Source organism: Salmo salar, chromosome 13, assembly GCF_965601325.2.
Source record: "Salmo salar chromosome 13, fSalSal1, whole genome shotgun sequence".
In the NCBI taxonomy this organism is placed as follows: Eukaryota; Metazoa; Chordata; class Actinopteri; order Salmoniformes; family Salmonidae; genus Salmo; species Salmo salar.
Window position 1 is genome coordinate 93,205,706 of NC_138303.1, and position 13,287 is coordinate 93,218,992.

Consider the following 13,287-nt stretch of genomic DNA (forward strand, 5'->3'; position numbering starts at 1 on the left):
CTTCTTTTTCCAAATGAAATTGAATAATAATTTGTGGAGAGTGGTACATGTAGACTGTGAATCTCTAAAGATGTAAAAAGATAAGATTCTCAAGATAAACCTTTGACAGACTCTACCCTGAAGACATAAATCTCTTGCCAACCATGAATAACATTTATTTTTTAGAGATTCCATTAAGGGATTTACATAAATGTATTTCATTTCATTATTATTTTGGGCCATTTTGACACCTAAGTAGGTTACAACATCTTTGACAGAAATCTCACATATTCTAGGACTCACTGCATCTTTAAGTGCAAAAATGTACATTTTGCAATATTCAATACCAAACCTGACACTTCAGAGAAAAGCTCTACTGTTTGTAGGGCTACTGGAACCTGATTTTAATTTATAAAAACAGGGTTGTATTGTCAGCTAACTGGGAAATCTTCACCTCATTATCACACACAATAATTCCTTCAAAATGACTTTTGGTTACCATTGAACAAATCATTTGTGATACTAATAGGAATAAAAATGGTGATGCTGGACAGCACAGACGAATCCCTTAAGGAATATCAAATATAGGTGAGGATCCACGGGAAAGTTTAACATAACTATTACCACCATTATAAAGAGTTTTAATTGCATTGATAAAAAAAAAACACACATTTTAAATAGTGCAATATATCAAAAATAAACTCATGACTAACAGTATCAAATGCTTTTTTGAAATCCCAAAATAGAATAACAGGATTGTCATCTAATACAGTGCATTCAGGAAGTGTTCAGACTCCTTCCTTTTTTCCACATTTTGTTATGTTACAGCCTTATTCTAAAATTGATTAAATAAAACAATTTCCTCATCAATCGACACACAATACCCCATCATTAAATTTTTGCAAATATATTTAAAATATAAAATATAAATAACTTATTTACATAAGTATTCAGACCCTTTGCTATGAGACTCGAAATTGAGCTCAGGTGCATCCGTTTCCATTGATCATCCTTGAGATGTTTCTACAACTTGATTGGAGCCCACAATTGATTGGACATGATTTGGAAAGGCACACACCGGTCTATATAAGGTCCCACAGTTGACAGTGCATCTCAGAGCAAATACCAAGCCATGAGGTCAAAGGAATTGTCCATAGAGCTCCGAGACAGGATTGTGTCGAGGCAGAGATCTGGGGAAGGGTACCAAAAAAATTCTGCAGCATTGAAGGTCCCCAAGAACACAGTGACCTCCATCATTCTTAAATGGAAGAAGTTTGGAACCACCAAGACTCTTCCTAGAGCTGGCCGCCCCGGTCAAACTGAGCAATCAGGGAAGAAGGGCCTTGGTCAGGGAGGTGGTCACTCTGATGGTCACTCTGACAAAGCTCCAGAGTTCCTCCCATCTCCTCTGTAGAGATGGGAGAACCTTCTAGAAGGACAACGATCTCTGCAGCACTCCACCAATCAGGCCTTTATGGTAGTGTGGCCAGACGGAAGCCACTCCTCAGTAAAAGGCACATCACAGCCCGCTTGGAGTTTGCCAAAAGGCACCTAAAGGACTCTCATACCATGAGAAATAAGATTCTCTGGTCTGATGAAACCAAGATTGAACTCTCTGGCCTGAATGCCAAGCGTCATGTCTGGAAGAAACATGGCACTATCCCTACAGTGAAGCATGGTGTTGGCAGCATCATGCTGTGGGGATGTTTTTTAGCGGCAAGGACTGGGAGACTATTCAGGATTGAGGGAAAGATGAACAGAGCAAAGTACAGAGAGATCATTGATGAAAACCTGCTCCAGAGCGCTCAGGACCTCAGACTGTGGCAAAGGTTGACCATCAAACAGGAAAATGACCCTAAGCACACAGCCAAGACAACGCAGGAGTGACTTCGGGACAAGTCTCTGAATGTCCTTGAGTGGCCCAGCCAGAGCTCGGACTTGAACTCAATCAAACATCTCTGGAGAGACCTGAAAATAGCTGTGCAGCGATGCTCCCCATCCAACCTGACAGAGTTTGAGAGGATCGGCAGAGAAGAATGGGAGAAACTCCCCAAATGGGGTATAGTGTGTAGATTGATGAGAGAAAAAACACAATTTAATACCTTTTAGATTAAGGCTGCAACGTTACAAAATGTGGAAAAAGTCAAGGGGTCTGAATACTTTCCGAATGCACTGTACATACAAATGATCAGACAACACATTGAAAGCATAACATTACAGCAAGACCTGTGCTCAAATAGCCTCTCAATATTTGTGTTTGTCAAACGTGAGAGTTTACCTTAAGCACTTTTACAAAAAAAACATGAAAAGTAAAAGACTCACCTTCTGTGTTAGTGTGAAGTGACAGCATCTATAACAGCCTACTGAAAGTGTTCCCTCAGTTTAAACACCCTTGCCTCTTGACCAATGGCTCACTTTTCCTTTATTTATTTATTTGTCACAACTGCATCAAGGAATGGGGAAAGGGATCCTAGATGTGGGCTTCCACATCACACGCTTTGAGTGTTCAGCACCATGGCAACTCTACTAATATTATATCGCTCTATTTTCAGACAGCTGGGGAGCTATAATTAAAACTTGACCAATATCGCTCTCCTGTGTTAAACTCAGGAAATGAAATACACCTGCAAGGTTAGTTTGTTTTGTGTGTATTTTTAGATTTGCTGACATGAAAGGTAGCGGTCTCCAACCACGAACATGAACTCTCCACTGTCACATAACTCATATACACATAACACATACAACGCTTTTTGTTTTTCTACACAATATCATTCCTTATGGTTAATTAGCTACTACTCTATGTTTGCCTTTAGGGCTCATGCCTAACCTTAGATATATTTGCTGAATATTGCTACACTAGAAATGTGATACATTTGAATATTACATAAAAATCCATGCATTTTTCTGTCATTCACTGGGATCAGTCCAAAAGCTCCTCCTCCTCCCACACGGTCATGCGCATGATGAAGGTATTCGCTCGCCCTCTTCCAGACTGCGTCATTTCAGACAAACAGCGAACATGGCGGGTCTAGTAGCAAAGAAGTGTATCACCCCGCTTGTTGTGATGAGAAGGATCACTTCTCCGGAATATACGGTCCAAGCCGCCTACCACAAGAAGGTAAAATAACCTGTATAGCTAGCTATGTTTGATGGCTGATAAATTAAACCATGTGTCCCTGTTTAGGTCGTAAACTCGTTAAATGTGAATGCATTTGCAGGCTTGTTTTGACAACTAACCTAGGCTAACGTTAGCTAGTTGCTATAAGTACATTTGGCATTGATTATCTAGTTATGCATTTGTTTCTCTTAGAGTATCTAGTTGAAATATATTTTAAAATAGAGGTCGAAGTAGCTAGCTAGCTAACAACATGCGTCACATGCCTTGACTAGTTCTATAACGTACATCTAGCTAACTAACATGTTAGATCATGTTCTTTCTAAAAATGCTATTTTTCTGCCAATCCAATTTTAATCCCCAGCTCTGTCTCGATTGATGCAGGTCTTACTGATGTAGCTAGTTATACCTGAAGGTTAATCTGTTTCTTCCTAAACTGTTTTAGCTAATTCCTTAAATGAGCTGTTTGGTAACACTAACGTCAGTTAGGCTACAGGTGTCACTCTGAAGCAGCATAGCGGTAGCACCAGTGTACTACCTTCCATGGCAATACGCAGTTTCATTGATTCTGGATTTTTCTACAGAACGTGTGAAATAAGATCACCTTTCCACAGTAACTCTCGGTTTCTGTTGAACCTGTATTATATACATGTGTTAGAGAACACAATAACCTATTAATTATGCCGTCTATTTGGTGGAATTGTCCATTTGGATTTAGGCTAACATTTCATCACTCACTCTGAACATGTATGAATGTCTTGTTCCTTCTGGCCAAAGACGGCTTACATGAGTTTGGTAATTTTAAGGCTGCTTTAAGGCTGAGATTTAGGCTAGTCAACAAACAACCGTTATCAGTTCCAACTGGCCGCTAACAAACTCACCAAATATTTAGGCTATTCAGACACACAGCATTGTTCAAAAATGCAGAGAATGACTCGCATCATAGCGATTACTTCTGGGGGGAGGGAGGTTGCAGCAAGAAGTACTACTGTTGTGGACACTGGAGTCCTGTTCTAATCTGTTTATTTTAATTTCCCTTACATAATGTTGAAACTCCCCATTGCATAACGGGAGTGCAAGAGCCCTCTCAGCCTTGAGCCTGCTTTATTTGGGAGGCAGTTGGAATTAATTTAAGGATGATATTATGTGAATGTTTGTTGCTATGCAGCAGGGAATATTATCTAGATGGGGTCCTTTATAAACTTGAGTTAAGTAATAAAATGTTTTTGTCTCCTTGTTGCCATGTTTAGGTAGTGGACCACTATGAGAACCCAAGGAATGTTGGATCCCTGGACAAGACCTCCAAGAATGTGGGGACAGGCTTGGTGGGAGCCCCAGCTTGTGGAGATGTGATGAAGCTTCAGGTAACGTTGGTCCCCTGGCCTCATTACTTCCTGTCTCACCATGGCAACCTCAGATGGCCTTGGATTTTGAATGAGGTCACTATGTCTTGGTTGTGTTCCAAAGAAGCAGATAACACAGATAGGACTTAGCAAGAAGCAGCATGCTCTATTTCTTTAGTTACAAAGTGTATGTATTTAGTAATGTTACAGCATTGTTTATTCAATTATGTGGACAAAAGACAGTTGCATAAAGTGACTAATCTCCTATCTACAGATTGAGGTGGACGATCAGGGGAAGATTGTGGATGCCAGGTTCAAGACGTTTGGCTGCGGCTCAGCCATTGCCTCCAGCTCCCTGGTAACAGAGTGGGTGAAGGGCAAATCCGTGAGTGAACATTCTGCATCCATGACACTTCCTCTGCTTCCTGTGTTACTGTTCTGTTGCTCTGTTTTCAATTTCTCAATTCAACAGTCATTTCCACCACACTGTTTGTTTTTTCTTTTCATTACATATAATGGTTGGATCAAGTTTATTTCTTGGTTGGTGAAATGTTGCCTTCTTTTTGGCTTTCAGATTAACGAAGCACTGACAATAAAGAACACTGACATTGCCAAAGAGCTCAGTCTTCCACCTGTCAAACTTCACTGCTCCAGTAAGCTCTTATTTCAGTCTGATATATAATACTATGCCCTGTCTACCAAGCTGAATTTCTAAACCATACGTGCCTTTTTCATCTATTTTACAACCATGTGAAATTCTTGCCCCTTTCTCCAGTGCTGGCAGAGGATGCCATCAAAGCTGCCCTGAATGACTACCGTCTCAAACAGCAGGATGGCAAGATTGAGGCTGTCAAAGCCAGCAACTAAGGGAGGGCTCTCCCATGTAGTCCTGGACACCCTTGTCCTGCACCCTACTGCCAAGGGGACACTCAAATGTAGTCCTGGCTCCCCACTCCTCCATCCTTCTATATATGGGGTATCCTAAATGAGTCCAGGTTGTCCACCCATACAACGTACATAGACAACACAGTATACACACCAGGCTCCTGTGGCATTCTGTGGTTTCCCAGTCTTTACTCTGTAGCCTGTCACGTTAACGCACAATTTAAGGGCACTGATCGGGTGATTGATACAAAGTAAGCCTTATTTTCAGGAGTGAGAAATGCAAAGTGAGCCGAGACAAGTTTGCTTTGTCTTTATTCGCTTTATTTTGCCAAGATTTTGTCATGGTTTGGGGGTATTTTCCATTGGGAAATGATTATGGATGCTGTGGTGAAGTATTGAATAAGACTTCTAAAGGTATCCCATCAACACCCATGTAGCACGAATGTTTTGAAGGCAATGAGGAAATGCAGTGCGGGAGATGTAAAATGACAGCAAACTGTTAAGGTATCTATTTGGATTCTTTTGTCACATTTCAGACTTCCTGGTTGTAATGCAAATTAATAAAGTAAGGCGTGTACGTAGTATGTTATGTCTTAATTTTTTGTCATGCAAGGTCTCTATAATCCGCTTTAAGGTATTGTCTAGTATTTCTCAGCGGTGTGCAGACTACCAGAAATTAGAGCAATGCTTGTATTCTCCACTAGATGGCAGCATTGGCATACTTTATCCTGAGCCATGTAAATACATTCTGACTTCACCCATAAATGCAGATAATGGTTCTGCTTTTATCAAATACCAAACACAACACATTTTAGAGTCTCTTTACTGTCTTCACAATTTCTACCATATTCAACCAAAGAACACTGAAAATAAAGAAAGCAGCACCTCTACAACCATTTTTGGTGTGTGTCCGGTCATGTTTTCAACCACACCACACACACACACACACACACACAGGACTAACCAGCCTGTATTGTAATGGCACAGTACGAGTAGAGTAGACTGCTGTGTTTGGTGCTTTACCAAGTTCTTTCTCAGGACCTGGGTCTGCAGTAGAGCAATGGTTGTCCCTTAATGGGTCATTTCTGAGTTGCTACTTCTACTTTTGGACTGCACTATGCAGAAGTTGCTCTGCCATTTCCTGGTTGCTCAAATTGTAATAGTTTTCATAATTTCAGTTTGTGACAGAAGCAAGTATAGTGTAGAGAATCATTGTTACATCTAAACTGCTGTGAAATGTTTTACTTAAGGAAAAATATTGTGTTTGAAGCTGTTGTACAAAACCGAAAGTCAAAGACTCTAAAACTAACTTAAGAACGGGAAGCATAGAACAGATCTGCTTTTTAGACTTGCTTTCAATGAGAATTTCTATGTGAATTTGCCCGAAAAGTTACATATTACAGCTTTAAATGAATGATGCATATATATAGCCATTGATTCTTGATGAATAGATATTATAAATGCTTCATGAGCTTAGTTCAACTGTTGCACCCCATCAAAACCCAAAATATACACTTGTTTTACTCCCAATGTTTGTAAACAAAGTCAATGTAAACACACTGTATAGCTTCAAAACATGGTTACAACTATCAATTTGAGCTCATGGGTGTTCAGTCCTTGTATCCACAGCTCCGTCTATGAATTTGAGAGTGGTTCTATTTCTCTCAGCTCTTTACCAAAACCAGGGGTGACCGCTTTGGTATTTTTTTAACTCCAGATTGGCCCTTTAGTGGAAATGTTTCAAGAGACAGGATAAACATTTGACTAACTACACAACCACAGGTTTTATAATGTAAAAATACCTCCCATAATGTTGGAGACATACTGTCTGAGTTCCAAGTTGTGGCAGAGGCTGCACCATGATGTGCTCATGGTGAACTTAACCTTTGTCTAAACGTTAGACTGTTACCATGGTTACTCAAAGAAGTCGCTGTAAAAAATACGCAATAGTCTCTACAAGCTAGAATGTTGATAAAACTTGATATTTAAACGTACTTTACCCGTCCTCTGGGTTGTTGGACCTAGTGGAGATAAAACGTCCACAGGAAAGTATTATTAACAAGACTTTTTGGGGCGCCAGTAGGTGTATATGGCTCTATATGTTTGTAATTCTGGCAAGTATTTTCAATCACCTGATGCATTTCACATGATGCACAATATGTAAACAATAGCCAAATGTAACCGAACGTTGTCAACCGAAGCAGTTTCCTTGCAATCAGCTGGAAGTGTGCCTTTTGGTCTGTGGTTCGGTTAAGCTCAGCCATATTGTACAAGTGCTGGTCACTTGCGATATGCGTCAGTATTGAAAATTAAACGTGGAAATAATATACAGACCAGCATACTGAAGTCCGGTTGATAATGCTTCTCTGTGGTTATTTTGTATCAGATTATTTCTGACATAAGGACAGAATCGGCGAACAACAGGTAAAGTACATTTAAATAAAGTGTGTTCAACATTCTGACTTGTAATGGGACTGTTCGGGAATGCTGAGCCTACATGTTAGAGAGGAGTGTGTAAGTATTTAACTCTGGGATTCTACAAGAGGCTAACTTACCCTGTACTTATCCGTATTTGTTCTTCAAGAAAAAGCAACCTCAAATTGCCCTGAAAACTGATCTCTAACCTAGGATTAACACCTCACTAACCTGCCAAAGAATGGAAGAGAGAGAAAAACAACATGCAGCACCATTACTTTGGCCATTGTACAAATTCAAATAAAAACAACACAGAAACCTCAAACAAGACAGCATATATAGGGGTGTATGGTCAGGTTACATAGTGTTAACCCTTTACAGAGAGACATTGAAAGATGGCAGGTTACATAGTGTTATACTTTTAGGGAGACATTGAAAGATGGCAGGTTACATAGTGTTAACCCTTTAGAGAGAGATACATTGAAAGATGGCTACTGGGAAACAAGTAAATCAAGTATATGATTACACACAACTGAACAGACATAATTTGGTAAATCCAAAGAGCGGTAAACACAGCTGACAGCTTTGCCTTAAAGATTGTCACTCATGCAAAATTGGTCCAAACCATTGAGATCAAACATAGTGTCGAGAGCATAGCTAAAATGCTGTTTTCTCTCCAGTGATCAACGGAATAGACAGTGTGACAATGGAGTCCTCTTGCCTGTCCTCTTCCTGCTGGGCCTGTGAGTGCCCTTGGCCAGATGGAGACTCAGCTCCTGTGAATGACTCATCATCTTTTTTTAGGCCTGTCTGTTCCGGAAGGATTTCTGACTGCTCAGAGCAGCTGCTCTGTTGGGCTTCATTGACTGAGAGCTGGCATACCTCCTCCTCACTCAGCTCTGGTGGATTTGATGGCTGATTGTCTTTCTCTATTATTTCTCCCACAGCCTGAACATTCACCTCATGACTTTTCTCTGCTGCTGCAGATATCTGTGTGGGGTCTTTTCCCTCTCGCTCTCCCATGGGAGGCTTGGAGAGAGTGTGGAGGTTCTTGGCTGCCTTCATGATGTCATGATGGAGCTTCTTGCTGGAGTCCAATGGCTCAGCCTGCTGCCGGTTGGAGGGTTTCTCTGGCAACTCGTTGAAAAGCTTGGTACCTCCGGTCTTGTCCCCCTGGTCCACGTACATCTTAGAGGGGAAGGACGAGGGGTAGTAGGCATTGATCTTTCGTTTGCGGCTCAGGATGCAAGCACAGCAGAGAATGAGGAAGATAGTGATGAAGAGTGTGAATAAAACTAGGATGAGGAACAGATTATCCTGCAGGAAGTGAACCATCTGGCTGAGCAGGAAGTGCTCTACGTGGGTGGAGCCATGTGAGGTGGTTGAGGACTCTGAGGCGGGGCCACTGGTGGCAGGTGGGGAAGGGGTGTCAATGAGGCTGTCTAGCTCCTCCCCCTCTGCACTGCCCTCCAATGAAATGTTGAAAGGGAGGGGTGTGGCCAGACTGGGGCTGCTGGACCACAGCGTCACCAACAGACCAATCAGATGAAGTGCCATAAGGAAGGTCATCTCCTGTAGGACCTGCAGAAAACAAAACAAGAACATACAGTGTCAGTGTGGCTGTTGTCAATTTGCATTTCCACTGTTATTAAATTGCTCAGATTTCGATCGACAGAGGTGTTTGGATTCATATAGCTGTTCTTGTGTCTAACATTGACAGCTAACATCTAGAGATTTTTGTGAGTGTTGTACAATACATTGTAAAGGCTTCACTCATCATCAATGAATGAAAATGCCTTCTGAGTAATTTCTATTCTTGATAGAATGTCTATAGCTGTAGAGCCCTAAATGGCATTTTAAGACCCAGATAGCAGCTGAGAGCTGATGAAAGGCAGGCAGAATTTAAGGTCTGAATTCCAATCATAGCATGTCACACACACAGGCACACACACAATGCACACATGACTTGCACACACACAGACATATGCACACAAAGGCCTGAATTCAATCAGATTTGCCTTAACCCACAGTAACCGCAAACTGCACAGCAGATCATTGTTTTTGTTCAGGGGCGGAAATCCCGGGGGGGACACGACCCCCCCATCCTGGGAAAAATATGATTTGTCCCCCCCAATATATCACTGAAACATAACTATGTAATTTAAATAATATTAATAATACGCAATGAAAGCAATTGTGCTGATTATAGACACTTAATAGCGTGTTTTTAAGTTTCAAAAGATTGCAACCCCCCCACCCTTTGCCTCACAATGGTTTGATCCACTGCCAGTTCCTTAACTTGCTAGGTAACAGAGAGGTCGTATCTACTGTCTGAAAGGCACTCAATGCACGTAACTGACGTGAGGTTAATCCAGTCAATCGCGCACACACACTAGCTGAATATGCAGAGCTAGCGCGCAAATATTAACTATTAAGCTAGCTAGTACCTATTCCATTTATGTGGCGTCGTCAAAGATGGAATCAGCATGCAGATGATGTAAGTTAGTGCTTCAAAGTCCCTGTGATAAGGTTAGCGATAAACTGAAATCCAAACTGAACAGAACTACACTCTCTTCTACCATTGTCTTAAATATATTTAATGGTCTCGTTGCAAAAGCTAAATTGTCGCAAGTGAACTTTTATTTATTTATTTTATTTCACCTTTATTTAACCCGGGTAGCAAAGATTATAGCAAACACCACTCAAACTGAATTGGTGCTCGCTAGCTTTGCAAATTCAGCTATTGTTGGAAGCCAGCCAATATGAAACAAACTATTAAAATTACAAAAGGTTGCAGCATATGTTGTGTAAATGGTGAACTCATACAGCTGTCAACTCTTGTCATTTTAATCCGTTTCACATTTGCTAGCTACCTTTTAGATCGAAGCCCAAATAGAATGATTGAAGATGATAGAAGCCCATCTCCTACTGTAAATAACCTACACACTGTGTGTGTAGCCAGCCAGCCAGCCAGGTAGAAAAATGGCAGAAAAATAAAAGACGGACATCAGAGTATTTTTCAATACACCAAAACGCATAGTAAGAACCCTAGTAGCCTAATATCTCAAAGACTAGTTGATAAAATGTTCATAAGAAAGAAATGAAATTCTAATGGAAATGTTTCACAACGATGTCATTAGGCAGAGCAGGCAACAGATGGCACACAGACAGCAGAGTTGGGGACAGATATGCAGGGACAGACTGGCAGAGACAGGGAGTCTCAGGTAAGTTTGTTGAGTCTTTGTTTGGCAACATTATGAAAGGTTCTCTTGACTTGTAAAATAGGAACATAATTGGAAAATGCCATGGATATCCCCACTCTCAACTTAAACTGGTGACTGAACTAAGATTTGTTAAAGGCAATGGTATTGCTGTTGTGATTAGTTGTGTAGTTTTGGGTACCGGTAGTTAGGAGTACGGCAAACACCTTATTTCTTTGGTTCCTCAATATACATTTACCATATTACAATGTAGGCTATGTGTTACAGCACTACTTTTGGTGTCCCCCTCAGGAATTACTCTTGAGAAAATTTCATGTAATTGTCCCCTCCAAAGTTGATATCAGATTTTCGCCCCTGTTTTTGTTAAGTCGATGTCGGAGGTGTAACTGCGTTGGAGCGGTCAAATAGGTGAGCAGCTCCTTTTCATGCTGGCTCCCGGAAACACATCATGACCCTCTTATTTCCCTGAAATTAAATTTGCCTTAAATCAATAAACTAAACAGCCCTGCACAGTGTATGGTAGCAATAAAAGGAAGGACCTCCTCTTAATTTCGCAATGACAGAGAATAGCCTAACTTTAAACCAACTGAACATTGCAGATAGAAATGTCATTAATAGAGCTGTCATGAATCCTTACTCAACATGTCAGAGAGGCAGGTCTGCTCTACACAATATATTTATATCTGAACTTCCACAGTTGTGCCCTGCTGAATGTGGCCCAGGAGTAGACTGCTGGCCTGGTCCTTGTAAATCATCCCAGCCGACCCACTCCTTCACCCTATTTTTCCACTCCACCTGTGTGCAAGCTGGGTCACATGAACCATTGCACTCTTCAGGAAAGGGGGGGGGGGGTTCCTTTATAATGTATCACCCATTCACTTGGTGGGTGTTGGGCCAGTAACCAAAAGGTTGCTGACAAGGTAAAAATGAGCAAGGCAGTTAACCCACTGTTCCCGGGCGTGGATGTCGATTAAGGCAGCCCCCCGCACCTCTATGATTCAGAGGAATGCATTCAGTTGTACAACTTTCCCTTAGTGTATACTTTCACACACATACACACATTCACGGATGCTCGCACACATAATGGTTACAGAGGAATTAGTCCCTATTGAAGTGTTCAAGATACCATTTGATGGAGATGACCAGATATTTTTGAACAGTCATACATTTAGCACAGCCATTGTGTCAAATATCAATGACGTACAAACATTTAAAAATTATTGAATAATGCAAGACTTGTTCCGACTTCAAATTATACCTTCTTTCAAAAATACATTTATCTGCACAATCTCATGCAAATATGGGAAACCCATTCGGATTCAGAGAACCTATTGGAGAACTCTATTGAACAATCCTGATTCCCTGCTGGCGAGCTGCTAGCCTGGAGACATAAGTCATGATGCTGTCACGGTAGCTAAACTGCACTGCAATCATGTGAGGTAATATCTGTCCACTAAAGTTAACTCATATTTGATAAGAACGTTATTTCTCTTTTGGAAATAAACCCTATGGGGTAAAATGTACAGTAAATGAAAGAAGAATAAAATAAAGTGAATAAATAAAAGTGTCTGTACTCACCATCCACAGAAGTGGTCACACACAGAAAAGGCTCCTCTAAAACTGTGGATGGGAAAACGTGCGTGACTCACCTCCTCCAACAGTAATTCTACAGTTTCAGATTTCAGACTGGAGGTTTCACTGATCGACACAGAAAAAATAAAACATAAAGTTCTTTGCCATCGGGACAAATCCCTCCTTCCCCCTCTCCTCTCCTCTCCTTTCCTCCCCTCCTCCCTCTCTGGCTGCCTTGCTTCCCAGAAAAGGACTGGGCTCCTTGGCTCCACACAGATTGTTCTTGTTAGGCAGTAGTCTAATGTGATGTGGGGGCAGGGCCTAGGGGCTCGGCTCAACTCAGCTCTCCGGTCCTTGTTCGGGATGCTCAAGGCCAGAGTCAACGCTGCAGCACGCTGGCTGAGCTCAGAGTGAGGAGACAATCACCGCTCTGGGTTTTAACTGGGGAATAGACAGAGACTCGACTAACCACAGACATTTTATTGGATAAATTGTTTGTCACTTGGCTTGCCCCCTCTGTCTTCTTACATGCACTTAACCTCCTGAAACATTTTGGGCCTCCTTAACAATAACTCTATCAAGGCCTTTCGGAATTTATTGAATTCACTTGCACTTACTCTGTCACATACCTTACTCTGTCACATACTGTACCTTATTCACTCTCCCATATTATACACATTCTACACACCAAAGCTATACTTTTAGGTTCTAGATAGGGGCTATCTATATCTAGAACCTAAAAGGATTCTTCGGCTGT

General features: G+C 41.3%; 2 protein-coding genes across 2 annotated transcripts; one reads left to right on the forward strand and one right to left on the reverse strand.

Annotated features, from left to right (window-relative positions):
* The first annotated feature begins 2,945 nt into the window (after nt 1–2,945).
* On the forward strand, nt 2,946–5,906 carry LOC106568219 (iron-sulfur cluster assembly scaffold protein IscU). Its single transcript, XM_014138368.3, has 5 exons — nt 2,946–3,097; nt 4,345–4,458; nt 4,712–4,822; nt 5,012–5,090; nt 5,213–5,906. Exons 1-5 carry the CDS (start codon nt 2,999–3,001, stop codon nt 5,302–5,304), a joined length of 495 nt encoding a protein of 164 aa, XP_013993843.1. The 5' UTR covers nt 2,946–2,998; the 3' UTR covers nt 5,305–5,906.
* A 223-nt stretch (nt 5,907–6,129) lies between these two features.
* Nucleotides 6,130–12,949, reverse strand: LOC106568215 (transmembrane protein 119). The gene is made up of 2 exons (XM_014138361.3): nt 12,608–12,949; nt 6,130–9,318 (listed from the first exon to the last, which is right to left on the reverse strand). Exon 2 carries the CDS (start codon nt 9,304–9,306, stop codon nt 8,395–8,397), a length of 912 nt encoding a protein of 303 aa, XP_013993836.1. The 5' UTR covers nt 9,307–9,318; nt 12,608–12,949; the 3' UTR covers nt 6,130–8,394.
* Between the last annotated feature and the right edge of the window lie 338 nt (nt 12,950–13,287).